Source organism: Dendropsophus ebraccatus, chromosome 8 (genome assembly GCF_027789765.1).
Source record: "Dendropsophus ebraccatus isolate aDenEbr1 chromosome 8, aDenEbr1.pat, whole genome shotgun sequence".
Lineage (NCBI taxonomy): Eukaryota > Metazoa > Chordata > Amphibia > Anura > Hylidae > Dendropsophus > Dendropsophus ebraccatus.
The window spans coordinates 83981812-84004384 of NC_091461.1; the positions used below are offsets into that span (position 1 = coordinate 83981812).

Here is a 22573-nt window from a genome sequence, read left to right on the forward strand (position 1 = left end):
AGACACTGAGGGAAGTGGTACTGTGCAGTCTATATATACAGACAGAGGGAAGTGGTACTGTGCAGTCTATATATATATATACAGACACTGAGGGAAGTGGTACTGTGCAGTCTATATATATACAGACACTGAGGGAAGTGGTACTGTGCAGTCTATATATATATATATATATATATATATATATACAGACACTGAGGGAAGTGGTACTGTGCAGTCTATATATATACAGACACTGAGGGAAGTGGTACTGTGCAGTCTATATATACAGACACTGAGGGAAGTGGTACTGTGCAGTCTATACATCCAGACACTGAGGGGAGTGGTACTGTGCAGTGTATATACATACAGACACTGAGGGAAGTGGTACTGTGCAGTGTATATACATACAGACTAGTGATGTCACGATACCAGAATTTTGAGTTCGATACCGATACTAACTTTTTTATTTCGATACTCAATACCAGTTCGATACTTAGTAAAGTATAAAAGAAAAAAAAAAAAAAATGGTAGAAATATAATACCCCTGCACTATTACAGTGATACCAATTTTTGGCCTATTTTTATTTTATTGTGTTAAAAATAAAGTTAGTGATATCTGTCTAAGACAGCTCTGCTGCATCAGCTATCACTAAGACAGCTCTGCTGCATCAGCTATCACTAAGACAGCTCTGCTGCATCAGCTATCACTAAGACAGCTCTGCTGCATCAGCTATCACTAAGACAGCTCTGCTGCATCAGCTATCACTAAGACAGCTCTGCTACATCAGCTATCACTAAGACAGCTCTGCTACATCAGCTATCACTAAGACAGCTCTGCTACATCAGCTATCACTAAGACAGCTCTGCTACATCAGCTATCACTAAGACAGCTCTGCTACATCAGCTATCACTAAGACAGCTCTGCTACATCAGCTATCACTAAGACAGCTCTGCTACATCAGCTATCACTAAGACAGCTCTGCTACATCAGCTATCACTAAGACAGCTCTGCTACATCAGCTATCACTAAGACAGCTCTGCTACATCAGCTATCACTAAGACAGCTCTGCTACATCAGCTATCACTAAGACAGCTCTGCTACATCAGCTATCACTAAGACAGCTCTGCTACATCAGCTATCACTAAGACAGCTCTGCTGCATCAGCTATCACTAAGACAGCTCTGCTGCATCAGCTATCACTAAGACAGCTCTGCTACATCAGCTATCACTAAGACAGCTCTGCTACATCAGCTATCAGTAAGACAGCTCTGCTACATCAGCTATCACTAAGACAGCTCTGCTACATCAGCTATCACTAAGACAGCTCTGCTACATCAGCTATCACTAAGACAGCTCTGCTACATCAGCTATCACTAAGACAGCTCTGCTACATCAGCTATCACTAAGACAGCTCTGCTACATCAGCTATCACTAAGACAGCTCTGCTACATCAGCTATCACTAAGACAGCTCTGCTACATCAGCTATCACTAAGACAGCTCTGCTACATCAGCTATCACTAAGACAGCTCTGCTACATCAGCTATCACTAAGACAGCTCTGCTACATCAGCTATCACTAAGACAGCTCTGCTACATCAGCTATCACTAAGACAGCTCTGCTACATCAGCTATCACTAAGACAGCTCTGCTACATCAGCTATCACTAAGACAGCTCTGCTACATCAGCTATCACTAAGACAGCTCTGCTACATCAGTTATCACTAAGACAGCTCTGCTACATCAGCTATCACTAAGACAGCTCTGCTACATCAGCTATCACTAAGACAGCTCTCCTGCACCACCCATCACTAAGACAGCTCTCCTGCACCACCCACCACTAAGACAGCTCTCCTGCATCAGCTATCACTAAGACAGCTCTGCTGCACCAGTTACCAAGATTGCGGAGGAAGAGAAGAGGAGGTTACACAGGATCCCACACACTACAGCCGATCTTATCTGCTCCTCTCAGCCCCGGCCACCTCCCCCACCTGCCAGCCGGCTGGATCCTCACATGTGCTGCACTTCCCCCGGATCTCACAGACCCCCGCTCTCCCTCTTCATCCTCCCCACCTCCAGCCTTCTCCGTCCTCCTCTCTCCGTGACCTCCCGCTCTCTTCTGTGCAGCTCCGGCTCCTCTCCCGGACATCCCGCTCTCCCTCCAGCCTTCTCCTCCGTCCTCTCTCCCGGACCTCCCGCTCTCCCTCCAGCCTTCTCCTCCGTCCTCCTCTCCCGCTCTCCCTCTCCAGCCGCTCTCCGTGCAGCTCCGGCTCCTCCGCATAAATCATCTCTCTGATAACAGAGTCTGGCGGAGCCGGACTCTGTTATCAGAGAGACACCAGCAGCGGGGGGTCTGTTACACACAGTAGCCGACCCCCGCTGTATATGGAGCGGGCTCAGGAGGGGTCAGATGCCGCTGTCAGTGTGACAGCGGCATCTATATACTTAAATAGCCGGCACTAGCAATAGCTAAGTGCCGGCTATTTGAAATTGGCGCCAATGGGAGCGGAGGGAGGGAGAGAAGAGGAGGAGACTGCAGGGGGCAGGGGGAGGCACATAGAGAACACGGCCGGCGCTCAGCTAGCCGCCCACCGTGTTCTCTGCTTAACTTAAAGTTTCGATACCAGGAAATCCTGGTATCGAACGTTTTTTTTGCCCGAAATATCGATAGTAGTATCGATATTTCGGTGCATCGTGCATCCCTAATACAGACACTGAGGGAAGTGGTACTGTGCAGACTATACATACAGACACTGAGGGAAGTGGTACTGTGCAGACTATACATACAGACACTGAGGGAAGTGGTACTGTGCAGTCTATACATACAGACACTGAGGGAAGTGGTACTGTGCAGTCTATACATACAGACACTGAGGGAAGTGGTACTGTGCAGTCTATACATACAGACACTGAGGGAAGTGGTACTGTGCAGTCTATATATACAGACAGAGGGAAGTGGTACTGTGCAGTCTATATATATATACAGACACTGAGGGAAGTGGTACTGTGCAGTCTATATATATACAGACACTGAGGGAAGTGGTACTGTGCAGTCTATATATATATATATATATATATATATATATATATATACAGACACTGAGGGAAGTGGTACTGTGCAGTCTATATATATACAGACACTGAGGGAAGTGGTACTGTGCAGTCTATATATACAGACACTGAGGGAAGTGGTACTGTGCAGTCTATACATCCAGACACTGAGGGAAGTGGTACTGTGCAGTGTATATACATACAGACACTGAGGGAAGTGGTACTGTGCAGTGTATATACATACAGACACTGAGGGAAGTGGTACTGTGCAGTGTATATACATACAGACACTGAGGGAAGTGGTACTGTGCAGTGTATTACATACAGACACTGAGGGAAGTGGTACTGTGCAGTCTATATATATACAGACACTGAGGGAAGTGGCACTGTGCAGTCTATACATACAGACACTGAGGGAAGTGGTACTGTGCAGTGTATATACATACAGACACTGAGGGAAGTGGTACTACTGTGCAGTGTATATATATACAGACACTGAGGGAAGTGGTACTGTGCAGTCTATTACACAAACAGACACTGAGGGAAGTGGTACTGTGCAGTCTATACATACAGACACTGAGGGAAGTGGTACTGTGCAGTCTATACATACAGACACTGAGGGAAGTGGTACTGTGCAGTCTATACATACAGACACTGAGGGAAGTGGTACTGTGCAGTCTATACATACAGACACTGAGGGAAGTGGTATTGTGCAGTGTATATACATACAGACACTGAGGGAAGTGGTACTACTGTGCAGTGTATATATATACAGACACTGAGGGAAGTGGCACTGTGCAGTCTATTACACATACAGACACTGAGGGAAGTGGTACTGTGCAGTGTATACATACAGACACTGAGGGAAGTGGTACTGTGCAGTGTATACATACAGACACTGAGGGAAGTGGTACTGTGCAGTCTATACATACAGACACTGAGGGAAGTGGTACTGTGCAGTCTATACATACAGACACTGAGGGAAGTGGTACTGTGCAGTCTATACATACAGACACTGAGGGAAGTGGTACTGGGCAGTGTATATACATACAGACACTGAGGGAAGTGGTACTGTGCAGTCTATACATCCCCCTCCCCCACCCCCACGCACTGACTACCGCACCTGGCCGCCATCACAATAGACACACTTCCCAGGCCGCGGTCCCCCCCACACACATTGCTGGCCGGCCGCCACCCCTGCCGCCTTTGCCGCCCCTCCGGTTATACTCACCCAGTCACCAACAATCTAAGTATGGTGCCGCTGGGGTGAACTTGAGGATCCGCCGGGTGAGGAGAGGCGGGAGAGAGGCACTGGATGAGTGTGGCGCCTCTGCGGCCGTCCGTCCAATGAATGACGGACGTGCTAGATGACGTCACTGGAGAAGCGTGGCCCCAGTGTGCGGAGACACGCTTCGGTGCAGCGTGCGGAAGGCGGTCACTGTCCTTAAAGAGACAGTGCGCCGCCGCCGGGGCCAGTCGCAAATGGCGCCCAGATTAATAAATCTGGGCGCCATTTGCAAGATGTCAGTCGCATTGGCGACCATTTTGGTCGCCATCTGGAGCCCTGCATATTGCCTCAAAACTGCTCTGAAAAACACAGGAAGATATTACCAATGATACCATTACATAATACTGCCACACCATAACCCCTATCACTACAGACCCGATAACAGAGTGCAGATACATCCAGTGACTTACAGAAGGTGTCTTCTCTGATCAGCGTATTTTACTTCTTTTTCTTTCTCTCTCCACCCAGCATGGGCCACCTTGAAGTCTTCTCCCAGCTGTAAATCTTCTCTCCAGAATCTGTCAAAGAAACATTTTAGGCTCCAACACATTCAGTAGTTAGGTCCCCTGTACCCCTATTTAGTAGTTACACCCCTCTGTGCCCCTATATAGTAGTTACACACCTCTGTGCCCCTATATAGTAGTTACACCCCTTTTTTCCCCCTATATAGTAGTTACGTGGGATGCTTGGTGCCCAAGACCGCTACTGGCTGCATGTAATGAGGCGCTGTCATTACAGCCCGATGCATATCAGTACAGTTCCCCCGCTCCCAGCATCTAATTACAGATGCTGCCTGGGTGGGGGGAGAAGTCAGTTACAGGCATTCCATGTCCGTGTTCTGTGCAGGACACGGAACGTGTGAATGCAACCTAACATTGTTGGAATTGGCCGGGGAGTAGATGACACGGCTGCTGCGCTCATTCACACTTTACACAAGCAGAAACATTGTCATTCAACTGGGTTACTCGCAGAACACTTGCTTTCAATCTCAAGAAAAACTGAACTTGAGGATTGTGTTCACACACTTTGCAACTTTGTTCCATTGAAGAGATGGTGGTGATGCAGTTAGATAGCTTCTTTACTAAAAGGGGTTGTCCAGAGTTAGAAAAACATAATCACTTTTTTCCAGAGACAACACGACTCTTGTTTCCAGTTCAGGGGTGGTTTGCAATTAAATGGGTCATCCAGCGTTACAAAAACATGGCCACTTTCTTTCAGAGAAAACATGACTCTTGTCTCCAGTTCAGGTGCGGTTTGCAATTAAGCTCCATTCACTTCAATGGAACTGAGCAGCAAAACCCTGCCCAAGCTGGAGACAAGAGTGGGGCTGTCTGTGGAAGAAAGTGGCCATGTTTTTGTAGCGCTGGATAACCCCTTAAAGAGGATGTACCACCCGGTACATCCTTTTTAACCTGAACCCACGGACCGACCGGCGCTGGCCGGCCGGCCCGCCCGCCCCCAGTGGGAGGGTATTCCCTCCCTTGTATGACGCGGCTCCATTCATTCTAAGCGAGCCGCGTCATACAGTGGAGGGAATTCCCTCCCACTGGGGGCGGGCCGGCCCACCTCCTGTGCTTCAGCAGCGGCCGATACCGCTGGAACGAACGGCGCTGTGCTCGGGAACCGGGCAGCGGTCCAAAAACCGCGGCACTGGCTTCCCCGTGCCGGCGCCAATTGATCCGTGGGTTCAGGTTAAAGAGGATGCACCCGGTGGTACATCCTCTTTAAAGCAAACCACACCTGAACTGGAGACAAGAGTCATGTTTGCTCTGGAAGAAAGTAGCTATTATACCTGCCTTCTGGTGTCTGGTTGCTTTGCACCCACACAATGCCAATGGCATCACGCTGCCAAACACTACCGGGGAAGGAATGGCCACACCACCGACATCAGTGCAGCCCTGTTAGGGTATGTTCACATGGGGCAGGTATTTAAAGCAGAATCCGAGCTTAATTTCCAGCTTCAAATTCTGCTAATAAAATATGAACACAACAATGTCCCATTGTGATCCATGGAATTTCCGTTCTGTTGTTCACATGGCAGAATTTTTGCACAGAATTTTCTGCTGCAGATGTCAATTCTTTGGGCGGATTCCGCTAAAGAAATTCTATAGAAGTCAATGGGGCTTGAATTCTTCTTGCATTCCGTTCAAATTCTGCCAGAGCTGAAAAGGCGAGAAATTTCAAACAGAAATCTTTCCTCTTCGCCTATTCCTCAGTGTGAACATAATCTCTCACCCCTGATCTCATGCTGAGCTGGCAGTACAGCTGGATAAATATCAATATAAACATAAGGAACATAACTACTTTGTTACCTGTATCTTTATTTTAACAAAAAGCACCATTATTTTTTTGGTGTAAAAGAGAGGAAGACTATGGTTCCCTGGGCCCTAGCACTGCTACACCTCACTGTGCTGTATGCCCAGTGTGAATGATTGATGGGGTGTGTCCCCTTTCTCTGGTGGTAGTCACAGACCCTCCAATTAATAATCCAGTATTCTAGAGTATTTTCAAGAGTTAATCCGTTCCAGTGTGAACGGTTCCACAAGACCTATTGGTTAGACCCCCTAATAAATATACATATATGAACTAAGTGATACCACATAGCAGTTATTCACCAAGACAATCCTGTACTCTTATTATATTTATATAATAAGCCTAACTGTGCCAACAACCACCGACAGATGGCAGTACAGTAACTATGGCGCGTTTTAAATGTTGACTTATCTACTTACGATAATTTCCTGAGGGTGGCGCAAACTCCGAGGTTTGGGATGACTGCTGGACTCTATGGTTTAGGTCTCGCTTCTGTGTCCTTGGACTCTATGGTGACAGGAAGTGGCCTCGTGTCTGTGCGATACACGTGCTTCCGGCGCCGGTTGTGTAGGTGAGTGAGTACGTCCTCTCGGTGTACAGCGCACAAAGAATGGATTGTGGTAACCTGGGAATAACCGGGACACGTCTCTGACAATCCATGTGTGTACGTAGTATGCACGCTGCCTGACACCGTGCCCTACACTCCAGAGAGCAGATGGGCACACCGATAAGAGTTAGATACAGCCTTGTCTTTGCCTGGTGAAAGGAGAACTAAATGGAGGGATTGGCTTTATGCATGATATAGCTGCATTGTGACGTCTGGTACCGCCATACATTACATGTACAGGTCTATGAGAAGATGGTGAAGCTGGAGGGGACAAGGTCACTCCACAGTTGTGGCCATAGAAAGACATTCACTCACGTTTTATTACTATACCTAGTGACATTGAGCTACAGGTCATAGAGAAGAAAAGAAATGTACAGTGTGTACATTGGCTTATTAGATTGTACTGGTGTCCATGGGTGCATCTGTCTTAGGGTGCAGTAGTCTTGACTACTGCAATTCCTTACTAATCGGACTTCCTTCCTCTAAACTCTCCTCTCTCCACGAGGCTGAAGTTGGTTTCTTATTCGGCCAGTTTCTTATTCGGGGCTGAAGTTGGTTTCTTATTCGGCAGTTTCCTATTCAGAGGATTTTTCTTTTTTCTGTTTTAGCTATTATTCTTACAGAAAATGTATAATATTCATACCCTACTGTAAGTGAGGAGCCCTGAGGGGAACGGTGATAAAAAAGGCCAAAAGGACCCCAAGGTTGGCATAAAAATGGGCATCAAAGTAAAAACACAAAATTATGATTTAAAAATAAAATTGACTTTGGGCCACTGATCTCACACTGATATTACACAGAGAGGGATGCCCTGCATCACATCCAAGGGAGTCCAGCCTGGCCCCGCTTTGAAGCGCCGCGGTCCCGGGTGCCGCGTGTAGCCCGGGACCGCCGCTATTAGCGGGCACGGTCTGATCACCGTGCCCGCTAATTAGCTAATCGGAGGCAGCTGTCAAAGTTGACAGCTGCCTCCGATTACCGGAGGCAACCTTTCCCTGGTGTCTAGTGGGGGAGATCGCTCCTCCGGGACGTTGTCCCGGAGGAGCGATCTCCGTTACTGATGCCGGCCGGGGACTCGTCCAAGATGGTGCCGTCCCCGGCTCGGCACCCGTTTACTTCCGGCTGCAGCAGCCGGAAGTAAACGAGTGCCGATCTCATTGATCTCTGCAGCATATCTATGCTGCAGAGATCTCAATGAGAGATCAAAGTATATATACTAGAAGTCCCCCAGGGGGGCTTCTAGTATATGTGTAAAAAAAAAAAAAAGTGTTGTTTATAGTAAAAAGCCCCCTCCCCCAATAAGTCTGAATCACCCCCCTTTTCCCAGGTTTTAAATAAAAGTAAACAAATAAATAAACATGTTTGGTATCGCCGCGTGCGTAATCGCTCGAACTATTAATTAATCACATTCCTGATCTCGCACGGTAAACGGCGTCAGCGCAAAAAAAAATCTCAAAGTGCAAAATTGTGCATTTTTGGTCGCATCAAATCCAGAAAAAATGTAATAAAAAGCGATCAAAAAGTATATTTGTTAACAATGATTTGAATTTTTTATAGGCCATCAGATACAATATAAGTTATATATCGTTTTAATCGTAACGACTTGAGGAACATGCATAACAAGTCAGTTTTACCCCAGGGTGAATGGCGTAAAAACACAGTTCCCCCAAATAAAAGAAATGCGTTTTTTTTTTTTTTCAATTTCACCACACTTTGAATTTTCTTCTGGTTTCGTAGTATACTTAAAGGAGAAGTCCGGCGAAAATTATTTTTTTATATGTTATTACTGATGGAAAGTTATACAATTTTCTAATGTACATTAATTATGGGAAATGCTCCTATACTGCTTTTTCCCTTAATTTAGTGTACCAGGAAGTGTTAGAATTCTCTCAGAAGCAGTGACGTCACGACGAAAGGTGTAATTCCTATGGAGTGTCCAGCAGGGGGCGCACTATATATAGAAGTCAATGAGTACCATTGACTTCTATATATAGTGCGCCCCTGCTGGACACTCCATTGGAATTACAATGGATGTGTATGTAAATGTAATATACAGTGTTTTGATTGAATACATTTATGAAATACTTTTGGGAGCAAGTGTCCTTGCTCCCCAAAGTATTCCATAAATGTAAGCAATCAGTACATCACAGTAAGCCCGCCGCTACCGAACGCCTGCCGCTGTGGACTACTCTCAACTACTACTCTCCCCACCTGCTCATAGCATGTGCAGGTGATGGGAGAGTAGTAGCCGGGTTATATGGCTGAGATCGCCGCCGCGATGCCGCGCAGGGGGAGCCGCTCATCACTGCAGCTATCATCCCCCTCCGCACCCCCCTCCTGCTGCTTCCTTACTCTATGTGATAGCTGACTTCCTGCCCGGCCGCCAGCACGTGTGAACGGAGAGCGGCGGCCCGGCAGGAAGTCAGCTATCACATAGAGTAAGGAAGCAGCAGGAGGGGGGAGCGGAGGGGGATGATAGCTGCAGTGATGTGCGGCTCCCCTGCGCGGCATCGCGGCGGCGATCTCAGCCATATAACCCGGCTACTACTCTCCCATCACCTGTGCATGCTGTGAGCAGGTGGGGAGAGTAGTAGTTGAGAGTAGTCCACAGCGGCGGGCGTTCGGTAGTGGCGGCAGCGGCGGGCGTTCGGTGACGGCGGGCTTACTGTGATGTACTGATTGCTTACATTTATGGAATACTTTGGGGAGCAAGGACACTTGCTCCCCAAAGTATTTCATAAATGTATTCAATCAAAAACACTGTATATTACATTTACATACACATCCATTGTAATTCCAATGGAGTGTCCAGCAGGGGCGCACTATATATATAGAAGTCAATGGTACTCATTGACTTCTATATATAGTGCGCCCCCTGCTGGACACTCCATAGGAATTACACCTTTCGTCGTGATGTCACTGCTTCTGAGAGAATTCTAACACTTCCTGGTACACTAAATTAAGGGAAATAGCAGTATAGGAGCATTTCCCATAATGTACATTAGAAAATTGTATAACTTTCCATAAGTAATAACATATAAAAAAATAATTTTCGCCGGACTTCTCCTTTAATGCAAAAATTCAGTCTGCCATTGCAAAGTACAATTAGTGACGCAAAAAATAAGGGCTCATATGGGTTTCTAGGTGGAAAAATGCAAGTGCTATGGCCTTTTAAGCACAAGGAGGAAAAAACTAAAATGCAAAAACGAAAATGGGCCCCGTCCTTAAGGGGTTAAAGAGTAACTGTCATGTTTTTTTTTTTTATTGCAGAAATCAGTAGTATAAGCGATTTTAAGAAACTCTGTATTAGGTTTCATCAGCCAAAAAAGCCTCCTTCTGTACTCAAGAAGCAATCTCCCAGCCTCCCCCCCTGACTTCTTATCTGTGCATTATCAGGCAAACACGTCTTCATTACAGAGAAGCCAGTGAAGACGGGCTCTGCTCTCTCCATTGTAAGCCTATGAAGGGGGGAGGGGCTGAGGGAGATGAGGGAGCAGGAAGAGGTGACATGAAGGTCAGCTGTTTGTAGACTCTGGGCACCTAAAACGCTAAATTCAGGTGTCACAAAGGTCAGTGCTTATCTATGAACTTACTGAGAGAAGATTGCAGGGTGTTGTGCTGTGCAGAAATCCTCCGTGCTCAGTCACTCCTAACAGCCCCTCTCCTCTCCATAGCCACATAATGGAGACTGGGGGGAGGGGGGAGGCTGGGAGATTGCTTTTTCAGTCCAGAAGCAAACTCTTTTAGTACATAAAACCTATTACAGAGTTTCTTAAAATCGCTTGTACTATTGATATTTAATGTTTTCAGAAAAATGACCCTGAAAAGAAGTTACGCTTTAAGACTAACATCTACCTTAATCCGCACCTCTCACTCCCGTCTCCAGGACTTCACCCGAGCTGCACCAGTTCTATGGAATGCATTACCCAAGACTGTCAGACTCACCTCCAATACCCAAAGCTTCAAACGTGCCCTCAAAACACATCTGTTCAAACAGGCTTACCAGGTTCTCTAAATTGCCCCCCTCTCTCCCCCAAATACATACGCCAGGCATTCAAGCACTTAGACCTGTAGCAGGCAGGCATTGGTTGGTGACTGGTTTACCCACCTTTAACTGCACTGCCTTATTTATAAAGATGGCCGGACCATGCTAAAAAGGAAGGTCTTTGCCCCTCTGCCATTTTGTCTCGCACCCCCTCCTAGTAGTCTGTAAGCTGATGCATGCGAGCAGGGCCCTCACTCCTCATGTATGGATAACTATATGTATACCTCTGTAATGTCTGATTTTTGTCTATGTATGTACCCCCAGAGTTGTAAAGTGCTGCGGAATCTGTTGGCGCTATATAAATAAAAATTATCATCATTAGGGTGCGTTCACACGTACAGGTTCCGCAGCAGATTTGATGCTGTGTTCAGTTATTTAGATCAAATCAGTTGCCATACGGTAGGTGTAAAGCTACATGTACAGGATCTGCAGCAGATTTCATGGCGCAGATTTGAAGTTGCAGATTTAAAACACATCAAATCTGGGCCATGAAATCTACTGCAGATCCTGTATGTGTGAACGCACCCTTAAAGTGGCTTTCAAGGGAAGGGGTTGGGGTGCGTTCACACGTACAGGAGCTGCAGCAGATTTGAAGATGCAGATTAATAGCAAATCAAATCTGGGCCATAAAATCTGCTGCGGATTCTGTTTGTGTGAACGCACCCTTAAAATAAAAACAATAAAAATCCCTTACTGATCCCTTCGTCACAGTGCTCTAAAATGGCTGCGTACCTCGCAGTTAGACAGTATTAGATGTTTATTAGAGATGAGCGAACCTCGAGCATGCTCGAGTCCATCCGGACCCGATCGTTCGGCATTTGATTAGCGGTGGCTGCTGAAGTTGGATAAAGCCCTAAGGCTATGTGGAAAATTTGGGTATAGTCATTGACTATATCCATGTTTTCCAGACAACCTTAGAGCTTTATCCAACTTCAGCAGTTACCGCTAATCAAATGCCGAACGATCGGGTTCGGATGGACTCGAGCATGCTTGAGGTTCGCTCATCTCTAATGTTTATTGCTGCCTAATGTCATATATACCTATCATAAGGCGTGCACATCATGCTAATGGAATCATCTGCCATGTAACAGTCATGACACATGAATACGCTGAATGAGTTTTCACAGTATACAGCATAGTGGGTGCTTGTCTCAGCCGGTAGGATTGAATGGATATTGTGCAATGTCTGCACCGACATTTAATTATACAGCTTGAAGTGCATGAGAATTACCATTTGCAGCAAATGATGTTCATTTTCTTAACCTAGCAATTACATTATATTATAATGTGCGTCTCTTATGTTTCTGTACTTTCTCTAGGAGTGCTCATACATGTGACATAAAGCACTAACTACACATACTGCAATATCATGGATTCTGCAAGAGCCCAACAGCTGGCAGCAGAACTTGAAGTTGAAATGATGGCAGATATGTATAACCGGTAAAGAAGAATTTTTATGTGTATTTTGTTAACATCACAGGATCTAAAATAAGAATAATGAGGAGATTAAACGGCTACTCCTGAGACAAAGAAAAAAAAAAGTTTTTGCTAATACAATGCTTTAAAACAGAAGTCTGGCGAAATTTTTTATTAAAGTATTGTATTGCCCTCCATAAGTTATACAAATCACCAATATACTCTTATTACGGGAAATGCACATAAAATGCTTTTTTCCCTGAACTTACTACAAGGCTTCACTTCCTGGATAACATGGTGATGTCACTTCCTGGATAGAATGGTGATGTCACGACCGGGCTGCAGCTGCTGGAGAGGATGATGGCAAAGGGATGCTCAGTGTCCCTCCAGTGCCCTGTGTTCCTCAGTGTCCCCCTGCCATCATCCTCTCCAGCAGCCACAGCCTGCACAGCTCTGGGAGTCGAGTGCTGCATCATCCAGCCCACCCCTTCTAATGATAATCAATGGATGAGGTAAGCTCGATGACATGGCAGTGCTCTGTAATGGTGCACGCATAGGTAACACACATACCTTACTCCTCAACATCCCAGGTGCTATAGGGGGCTATCAGCAGGTTAGATTACCCTGATAGTTCTCCTTAAAAATGATTTTGCCTCCAGAGCACCCCTTTAATCAAGATTTCCTATAGTAGGATTCTTATTTGCCCATAGTAACCAATTGTAGCTCACATTTTATTTCTCTTGATGCTCTGGTAAAATGAGAGCTGATCTCTGATTGCTGTGGGAAACAGAGAATCTTACTAGAAGACTGCTTCATAACACTTAAAGTGACTCTGTACCCACAATCTGACCCCCACAAAACCACTTGTACCTTCAGATAGCTGCTTTTAATCCAAGATCTGTCCTGGGGTCCATTCGGCAGGTAATGCAGTTATTGTCCTAAAAAACTACTTTTAATCTGGCAGCCCTGTGTCAAACAGCCGTGGCCTACAATATCTGTGCCCTAACTGCACCACCCCTCCGTCCCTCCTCCTCACCCTCTTCATCATTAGGAATGCCCCTAGAACATTTTCTCCTGTCTAAAAATTGCACAGGTGCCTTAACCATCCAGTCCATGTGCCGTGCTGACACAGGTGAGGAATAGGAGACAATCTGCCTGGAGCATTCCTAATCATGAGTAGGGCGGGGAGGAGGGACAGAGAGGTTGTGGCAGCGAAATACATACACAATCTAGACCACGGCCGTTGGGCACAGGGCTGCAAGTTTAAAGTCGTTTTTTTAGGACAATAACTGCATCACCTGCCGAATGGACCCCAGGACAGATCTTGGACTAAAAGCAGCTATCCGAAGGTACAAGCGGTTTGGGGGGGGGGGGGGGGGGGGGCAGATTGTAAGTACAGAGTCATTTTAACAAATAATACATTATTATTATTATGCCTTGTATTTTCCTTGTTACAGGACATGTATTATACCTACTGGAAGACTTCCTATTTAGCAGAGGAATATTGACATACATGATAGTTATATTAATGACATGTGATTGTTATATGAATGGCATATGATAGTCAGGATCAAGTCTTATCATTAGTTAAAATGAAAGGAGTTATCTAGGATTAGAAAGAGCACAGTTAACTTGCTTGCAAAAAAAAAAAACAGTGCCACCCCTGTCCTCAATACACTTCATTGGAATGAAGCTGCAAATCCACAACTAAGGTCAGGAGAGCAATCTTTTGGTGGAGGAATAGATCGTTGCGAGTATCGAGGACTACACATAATTCCCTGTGATGGTTGTCCTTGATATGGTTCTGATCAGATAGGGCAGTACAACCCTGGTGACGGAGTCTCTTTAGAAGTTACCTACTATTCCACTCTCGTTGGGATACCTTCTTCAAATTCTAACAGTGTAACTGCCGAAAGTGCCGTATATTGCATTGTAATACAATCTGCAGTGCTTACGGCAGTTCCATACACCGCTTACTTTGGAAGTCGACTTTCTACCTGCCAGAGTTTGGAAAAGGTATCCTACTAGGCGAGCAGAATGGTAGGTATAGTCCCTTAATCTCACTTCATTTATTGTCTTCTTTTCCTCTAGCATGACTGGTGCTTGTCACAAGAAGTGTGTCCCCCCTCACTACAAGGAACCAGAGCTGTCCAAAGGAGAGAGTGTGTGCCTCGATCGCTGTGTTTCAAAATATCTTGATATCCACGAGCGAATGGGCAAGAAGCTGACAGAACTTTCTATGCAGGACGAGGAATTGATGAGGAAGATGCAGCAGGGTGTGGGACCTGCACAGTAATTTTCCCCATAATGGACATAATAACTCACAGGTCTGCAGTATCTTTGATTTTCATGTTTCCCTGTGTGCAGACATGGCCCCGTGTCTTATGTGTTTTTTAGTTGTACACATTGTGCAATGTATTTAATTTTTCGTACATTTATTGGTTTAATACAAATCAATAGAAAACAATAAAAGTTTCTTGTGAAATGAATGTGCGTGGCTCTCGGTGCACCTCTGGGGAATTCCACAATTATTTTATAAAACTATATTTCAAGAAGCGGTTATAAGTAGAAATATTTTTATACATAGCTCCTAGTAAATTATTATATTTTATGTAGCCTATACATTTGTAAATAAATCCCCCCCCTTGCTCCCATTCAGTGAAGTGCCGTTAGGCCAGGTTTACACTTATCTGGCGGCGTTTCCCTCCGGTGTAGTAGAAAAGCGATAGAGGCAAAGCGCATCTTAGAACTGGTCCCATTGATTTCAATAGGACAGTTTAAAGCATCCGGCGTGTTAATAATGCCCCCGAATGTGCCGTATGTCAGAATGCTGCTTGCTACTTTCTGCCGTACGTACTTACTATTTAATTTAAAATAAAGTATAGGACAACTGATGCCTTAGTGTTGAAGGTGCCATCTGGAGTACAACATTGTTCTCATTATACAAACTTTGGAGGCCAAGCCTCTACCGCCATGGTAGTAGGATTACACCAGTAGTCTTGACAGGTTTTTAAAAACATCTAAATGAGAAGAGTATATGGACTCATAGAGCAGGTCATCAGCCATGTACAGAATTTACTGTTAGATCGCACAAAATTATACCTGTTCTGTAGTATTACTTTAATAAAAAACAAACTCATGTGCCATGTCCCTGGAATGTTATTTATAGCACAATCTGATGTTCTTGGGATTCCCTCACAGAATGGCCACCAAGTGTGTACAGGGCCAGGACTAAGGAGAACTGCGAAAATTTTTATTTAAGTATTGTATTGCTCCCCAAAAGTTATACAAATTACCAATATACACTTATTATGGGAAATGCTTATAAATTGCTTTTTTTTCCCTGCACTTACTACTGCATCAAGGCTTCACTTCCTGGAGAAAATGGTGATGTCACGACCTGACTCCCAAAGCTGTGCGGGCTGTGGCTGCACTATAAGCATTTCCTGTAATAAGTGTATATTGGTAATTTGTATAACTTTTGGGGGGTAATACAATACTTTAATAAAAATATTCGCCGGACTTCTCCTTTAATTGATTTCAGATGAAAAGTTATGTTTTGCAAGATGCTGAGTAAAAAATATTTAATCCTAAGGGAAGACTAGAGGGACCAGGTGTTTTTTTTGTTAATTTGTGTTTCTACCATAGATTTAACCCATGTAAGCAAAATGATTAGACAGGTTTAAGATTTGCTTTTGGTAAATTTCAGAAAACAAGGTATTAATTGTGCAGATCTTTAAATATAAGCAATACTTTATATAAGCAAAAATATATATAAGCAATACTACAATGGGTCAGTGACTGGCAGCCAATATTTAGAAATCATTTCTATCAATGCCAGCACAATTCAGTGTCAAGGTCCTTGGTGAGGTTGTTCCAGTTGTTTAACTGGAAAGCAGATACCTGCAACTCCAGCAAAGGAAGCGGGTTTCTGGAAATAGTAAGATAATTACCTTTCCCACCTAGTGCTGGAACCAACAAGAGGGGGTGCCACTTCTGGACCTGATCTTAACCAATAAGCCAGACAGAATGTCAAAAATAGATGTGGCGGTCACCTAGGTAATAGTGACCACAACATAGTAAGTTTTCAATTATCCTTCAATAAAATGCTTAGTAGAGAGGCTACAAAAACATTAAATTTCAGGAAGGCTAATTTCAAAAAACTAAGAGGACATTGGGGACATAGACTGGGTCAATGCATTCAGAAATAAAAGTACACAAGAGAAATGGGACATAATTAAGGGCATCCTGGGTAGATCGTGTGAACGACACATACCATATGGGAATAAAAGTAGTAGAAATAGGAGAACACCAATGTGGTTAACTTCAGCTGTAAGGGGTGCAATAAATGATAAGAAACAAGCATTCAGACTACTAAAACAAGAAGGTAGTGGGAAAGCATTGAGCAACTTTAGACAGAAGAATAGAATTTGTAAAAAACAAAAGAAGCAAAGATTGCAACAGAAAGAAGGATTGCCACAGAAAGTAAAACGAATCCCAAAATATTCTTCACCTATATAAATAACAAAGACTTAAAACTGAAAATGTTGGTCCCCTCAAAAACTATCTCTGTGTAAGGGCGGGTTCACACTACGGAATTCTCGGAATTCATTTTATGGGCCGGCGTATTCCGCGATCCGCTAAAAGAAGTGACATGACACTTCTTTCAGCGTATAGCGGAATACGCCGGCCCATAGAATGGTGTTTATGGGGCCGGCGGAAAGGCGCCCAGATGTGCGGGCTGACAGCTGACGGAATTCCGCGGACATTGTCCGCGAGAATTCCGTAGTGTGAACCCGCCCTAATGGTGGAGGGGGAAAGGCAAATCTACTAAATACATTTTTCTCTACTGTATTCACAGAGGAGAATCCCATAACAGACGACATGACTAGGGATAATGTAAATTCTCCTATAAATCTCACCTGCCTAACACAACAAGAAGTGGGGCAACGCCTTAAAAAATTAAAATCCATAAGTCACCGGGCCCAGAAAGTATCCATCCTAGAGTTTTGCAAGAATTAAGTACTGTGTTGGACAGACCCTTATTCCTAATATTTAAAGATTCTATAATGACAGGGATTGTTCTACAGGACTGGCGCATAGCTAATGTGGTACTAATATTCAAGAAGGGGTCAAAGAGTGATCCTGGAAACTATAGGCCCGTAAGTCTAACATCTATAGTGGTTAAAGTATTTAAGGGGTTTGTAAGAGATGCTATACTGGAGTATCTTCTCTGATCAGCTTCTATGAAGAGGTTGGTTATAGACTTGACCTGGGGGAGGCTGTGGATGTTGTGTATCTGGACTTTTCAAAGGCATTTGATACTGTGCCGCATGAAAGGTTGGTCTATAACAGGGGCCTCAAACTTGCGGCCCTCCAGCTGTTGCAAAACTACAATTCCCATCATGCCTGGACAGCCAAAGTGAAGCTTTGGCTGTCCAGGCATGATGGGAATTGTAGTTGTGCAACAGCTGGAGGGCCGCGAGTTTGAGACCCCTGGTCTATAAAATGAGAATGCTGGGACTGGCAGAAAATGTATGCAAATGGGTAAGTAACTGGTTGTGTGATAGAAAACAGAGGGTGGTCATTGATGGAACATATTCAGATTGGGTCTTAGTTACTAGTGGGGTACCACAGGGGTCAGTGTTGGGTCCACTTCTTTTTAATAGTTTTATTAATGACCTTGTAGAGGGACTACAAAGTAGAATCTCCATTTTTGCAGATGATACTAAACTAGGTAAAGTCATCCACAGAGGATGATAATATCATATTACAGAGGGATATGGAGAAGCTGGAGGCTTGGACAGTGAAATAGCAAATGAAGTTTAATGTGGATAAATGTAAGGTTATGCATTTGGGCTGTAGAAATAATAAGTACAGTTATGTGCTAAATAATAAAACACTGAGTAAAACTGCTTCCAAAAAGGACCTGGGGGTATTGGTGGACAGTAAACTCAACTTTAGTGATAAGTGCCAGGCAGCAGCTGCCAAGGCTAATAAAATAATGGGATGCATCAAAAGAGGTATAGATGCTAAAGATGAGAACATAGTTTTGCCTCTTTATAAATCACTGATCAGACCACATATGGAATACTGTGTATAGTTTTGGGCACCGGTATAAAAGGACACAGCTGAACTGGAGCGGGTGCATAGGAGAGCAACAAAGGTCATTAAGGGAATGGGTGAATTACAGTACCCAGACAGGTTATCAAGCTTGGGGTTATTTAAGCTAGAAAAAAGATGTCTTAGGGGCAATCTGATTACAATGTACAAATATATGAATGGACAGTACAGAGATCTTTGTAGTGATCTTTTTACTCCTAGGTCTGTAATCATGACAAGGGGGCATCCTCTAGGTCTAGAGGAAAGAAGATTTCACCATCAGCATTAACGCAGATTCTTTACTGTACGAGTAGTGAGACTATGGAACTCTCTGCCACATGATATTGTCATGGCTGATTCATTAAATAATTTCATGGGAGGCCTACATGCTTTTCTTGATTCAGGGATTATTCTGATTGCCATTGGACTCTTGTCTTCATTCAACCTTATTAACTATGTATGTAACTATGTAGCTTGAAAAAACACTTTTAAAAAAAGCTCATTTAGGGATTGGTATAATTTAATATACTTAAAATGAATATGAGAAGTCCAGCTAAATTTTTTATTAAAGTATTGTATTGTCCCCCAAAAGGTATACAAATCACCAATAAACACTTATTACAGGAAATGCTTATAAAGTGTTTTTTTCCCTGCACTTACTACTGCATTAAGGCTTCACTTCCTGGTGATGCCACGACCCGACTCCCAGAGCTGTGTGGGCTGTGGCTGCTGGAGAGGATGATGGCAGGGGGACACTGAGGGACACAGGCACTGGAGGGACACTGAGCATCCCTCTGCCATCATCCTCTCTGGCAGCCACAGCCCGCACAGCTCTGGGAGTTGGGTCGTGACATGACCATTTTATCTAGGAAGTGAAGCCTTAATGCAGTATTAAGTGCAGGGAAAAAAACAAATTATAAGCATTTCCCATAATAAGTGTATATTGATGATTTGTATAACTTTTGGAGGGCAATACAATACTTTTTTTTTTCGGACTTCTCCTATAATGGAGTATTACAGTGTTGTCCAATGTGTGATATATTTACTGTATTGATTTCAATAATCCAACAGCAAGTAGGAAGCTCCCAGGCTCCATCTAGTAGATGTAGAAGGTAGCCAGGCATTTGTTTTTTCACTAAAGTGTTATTCTGGTGCTTTACCTAATGATTAGAGATGAGTGAACCTCGAGCATGCTGAAGTTGGATAAAGGTTGGATAAATGATACTTACCTACTCTTGGTCTGCCTCTGGTCCCACCGCAGTTCAGTTCTTCCTCTGCTCGTCTCTTCAATCTGCTTCTGAGACAAGTGCACAAAGCAGGACCTTTCCACTCAACCAATCACTGTCCGGGATTGGACATTGATACGGCCTGGTGCTCCACTCCCCCCAAAGAGGAGTGGGTACATTCTGTGCAAGCTTGGTTTCGCCTCAGGCAATGTGTACTTGCCCCTCTTGCAAGGTACTTTTGAGACAGCCAGAGGGAGAAAGTAAATTGCTGGGGAGCAATACTGGTAAGAAATTTTCTCCCAGGAAAACCCCTTTAATTAGCACAAAATTTCTTTTTATGATGAGATGTATTTTGTTATTTTATTGCATGTAAATGATAACGGACAGGCAGCCATTTTGTCTCTTCCTGTACCTTTAACAGCATTTAGTGATCGGCCACATCAACCATAGAAATCCATTATCTGTAGTTGACTTCTTGACTAGAGATGTGTGAAACTACAGTAAGGGTCCTATTCCTTGGGCCGATGGGGGCCCGATCAACAATGTAAACGAGCGCCGATTTGTTAGATCGGCGCTCGTTTACTGGGCCTATTCAACGGCCCTGATGATCGTTATGCGAGGGCTGCAGGGACATCGTTACCGATGTCCTTGCAGCCCTTGCACCATACATTACCTGTCCGGGCTGCAGGTCTTCTTCTCCCGGGGTCCCGCGCGCAGCAGCTTCGGAGTGGGGCTGTCAGAACTGACAGACCGCTCAGCCAATCACTGGCCGTGGCGGTCCCGGCCAGTGAGTGGCTGAGCGGTGTGTCAGTTCAGACAGCCCGCTCCGAAGCTGCTCCGCGCGGGACCCGGGGAGAGAAGGAGAACACCTGCAGCCTGGACAGGCAATGTATGGTGCTGCTAAAATCGTCGGTCACCGCTGTGCACTGCTATTCCACCGTAGCGATGCGCTGGTGGCGAACAATGATTTTAGGTCTGAACCTAAATGAAGATCAGTCGATGACACGATCATCGGCTGTTAGTTCTCTCTATTCCACGGAGCGATAATCGGCCGAATTGGGCCGATTCGGCTGATTATCGCTCCGATTTGGCCAATTATCACTCCGTGGAATAGGCCCATAAGGCTGTCTCAAACAGTTCAGAGCAATTTGAGAACTTGAATGGCTCTGAACAACAACAGCGAATCCTACACTGTATGGGGCTCCAAAGCATATTCACTATTCAATTCTACATTCTTGGACAGAAAATTCAACTGTACTGATCAGTGTCAGGTAGCGCCTGCCAAGGCTATTAAAACCATGGGATGCATCAAAAGAGGCATAGATGCTAAAGATGAGAACATAGTTTTACTTTTCTGCAAATCACCAGTAAGATCACACATTGAATACTGTGTACAGTTTTGGGCACCTATATATAAGTACATGGCTGAACTGGAGCGGGTGCAGAGGAGCCAGATGACCAATGTAGTTAATGAAATAGGTGGGTTAAACTACCAAGATAGAATATCAAGCATGGACATCTTAGGGGTGATATGATCACAATGTACAAATACTGTAAGAGCAGTGAGACCATGGAACTATCTGACACATGATGATTTTATGGATGACTGACTGACTGGATTTAGGGAATAAATTTTTCTCCCTATGATGGGGAAATTGTCATCTTCCTCGTGGTGTTTTTGCCTTTCCTCTGGATCAACACAGTAAGGTTATAGGTTGGACTTGATGGGCTCTTTTTTTCTTTAACCCCTTCACCTCAGCAGTATGTAGATATATACATACGTATATGTACGTTCCAGACACTGAAGGGGTTTGATGTGTGTGGGACCGCTGCAGTAAGAGCGGTCCCAAACATCAGTGTCTGGGGAGCTGAGGGTTCTAAGAGGCAGCAGTGATCCTGCAGCTGCTTATCATTAACCCCTTAAATGCCCCAATCTATAGCGATTGTGGCACTTAAGGTACTCAGTGACAGAAACAAGCATCTGTCACTGAGTGATCGGGGTAAGCCTCTTACCTCCTACCAGTCGGTTTGGCGTTCTATGCATAGAGTCTGCTCTCAGGCAGAGCATAGAGCATGCATAGATTGCCGATAACACTCATCTATGCTATGCTATGGCATAGCATAGATCAGTACATGCAATCTAATAATTGCATGTTTTACTGTTAAAAAAAAGTGTCCATTATAAAAATATTTTAAAAAAATAAAATAAATAAACATATTAAATATTGTAGCGTGCGGAATTTTCCGATCTATTAAGATATTACATTATTTTTCGTGAACGGCGTAAACAAAAAAAAAAACACCAGGATTGCTGATTTTTTAAAATTATATATCAGAAATTTTTTTATAAAACTATAAAAATTTCTGTTACACCAATATGATGTTAATAAAAACTTGAGATCATGGTGCAAAAAATGACACTCCAACCAGCCCTGTAGGTGGAAAAATAAAAGTGCTATGGCTCTTAGAAACAGAATAAAAGACAGCGCTTCATAGCGTAATTCTGACAGGTAACAAGGGTGAGTCAGTAATGGAGGTTCTCACCTAG

At 44.3% G+C, this 22573-nt stretch overlaps 1 protein-coding gene across 1 annotated transcript; it reads left to right on the forward strand.

The window, feature by feature from the left end:
* The first annotated feature begins 7119 nt into the window (after nucleotides 1-7119).
* On the forward strand, nucleotides 7120-15186 carry TIMM10 (translocase of inner mitochondrial membrane 10). Its single transcript, XM_069980799.1, has 3 exons — nucleotides 7120-7200; nucleotides 12601-12721; nucleotides 14789-15186. Exons 2-3 carry the CDS (start codon nucleotides 12651-12653, stop codon nucleotides 14991-14993), a joined length of 276 nt encoding a protein of 91 aa, XP_069836900.1. The 5' UTR covers nucleotides 7120-7200; nucleotides 12601-12650; the 3' UTR covers nucleotides 14994-15186.
* The last annotated feature ends 7387 nt before the right edge of the window (nucleotides 15187-22573 follow it).

Bases quoted from the DNA above. Each gene is read 5' to 3' on its own strand.
- TIMM10 (XM_069980799.1), top strand. From the start codon at position 12,651: ATGGATTCTGCAAGAGCCCAACAGCTGGCAGCAGAACTTGAAGTTGAA. The intron at 12,722-14,788 runs GTAAAGAAGAAT...CTTTTCCTCTAG, and splicing joins ATGGCAGATATGTATAACCG to CATGACTGGTGCTTGTCACA.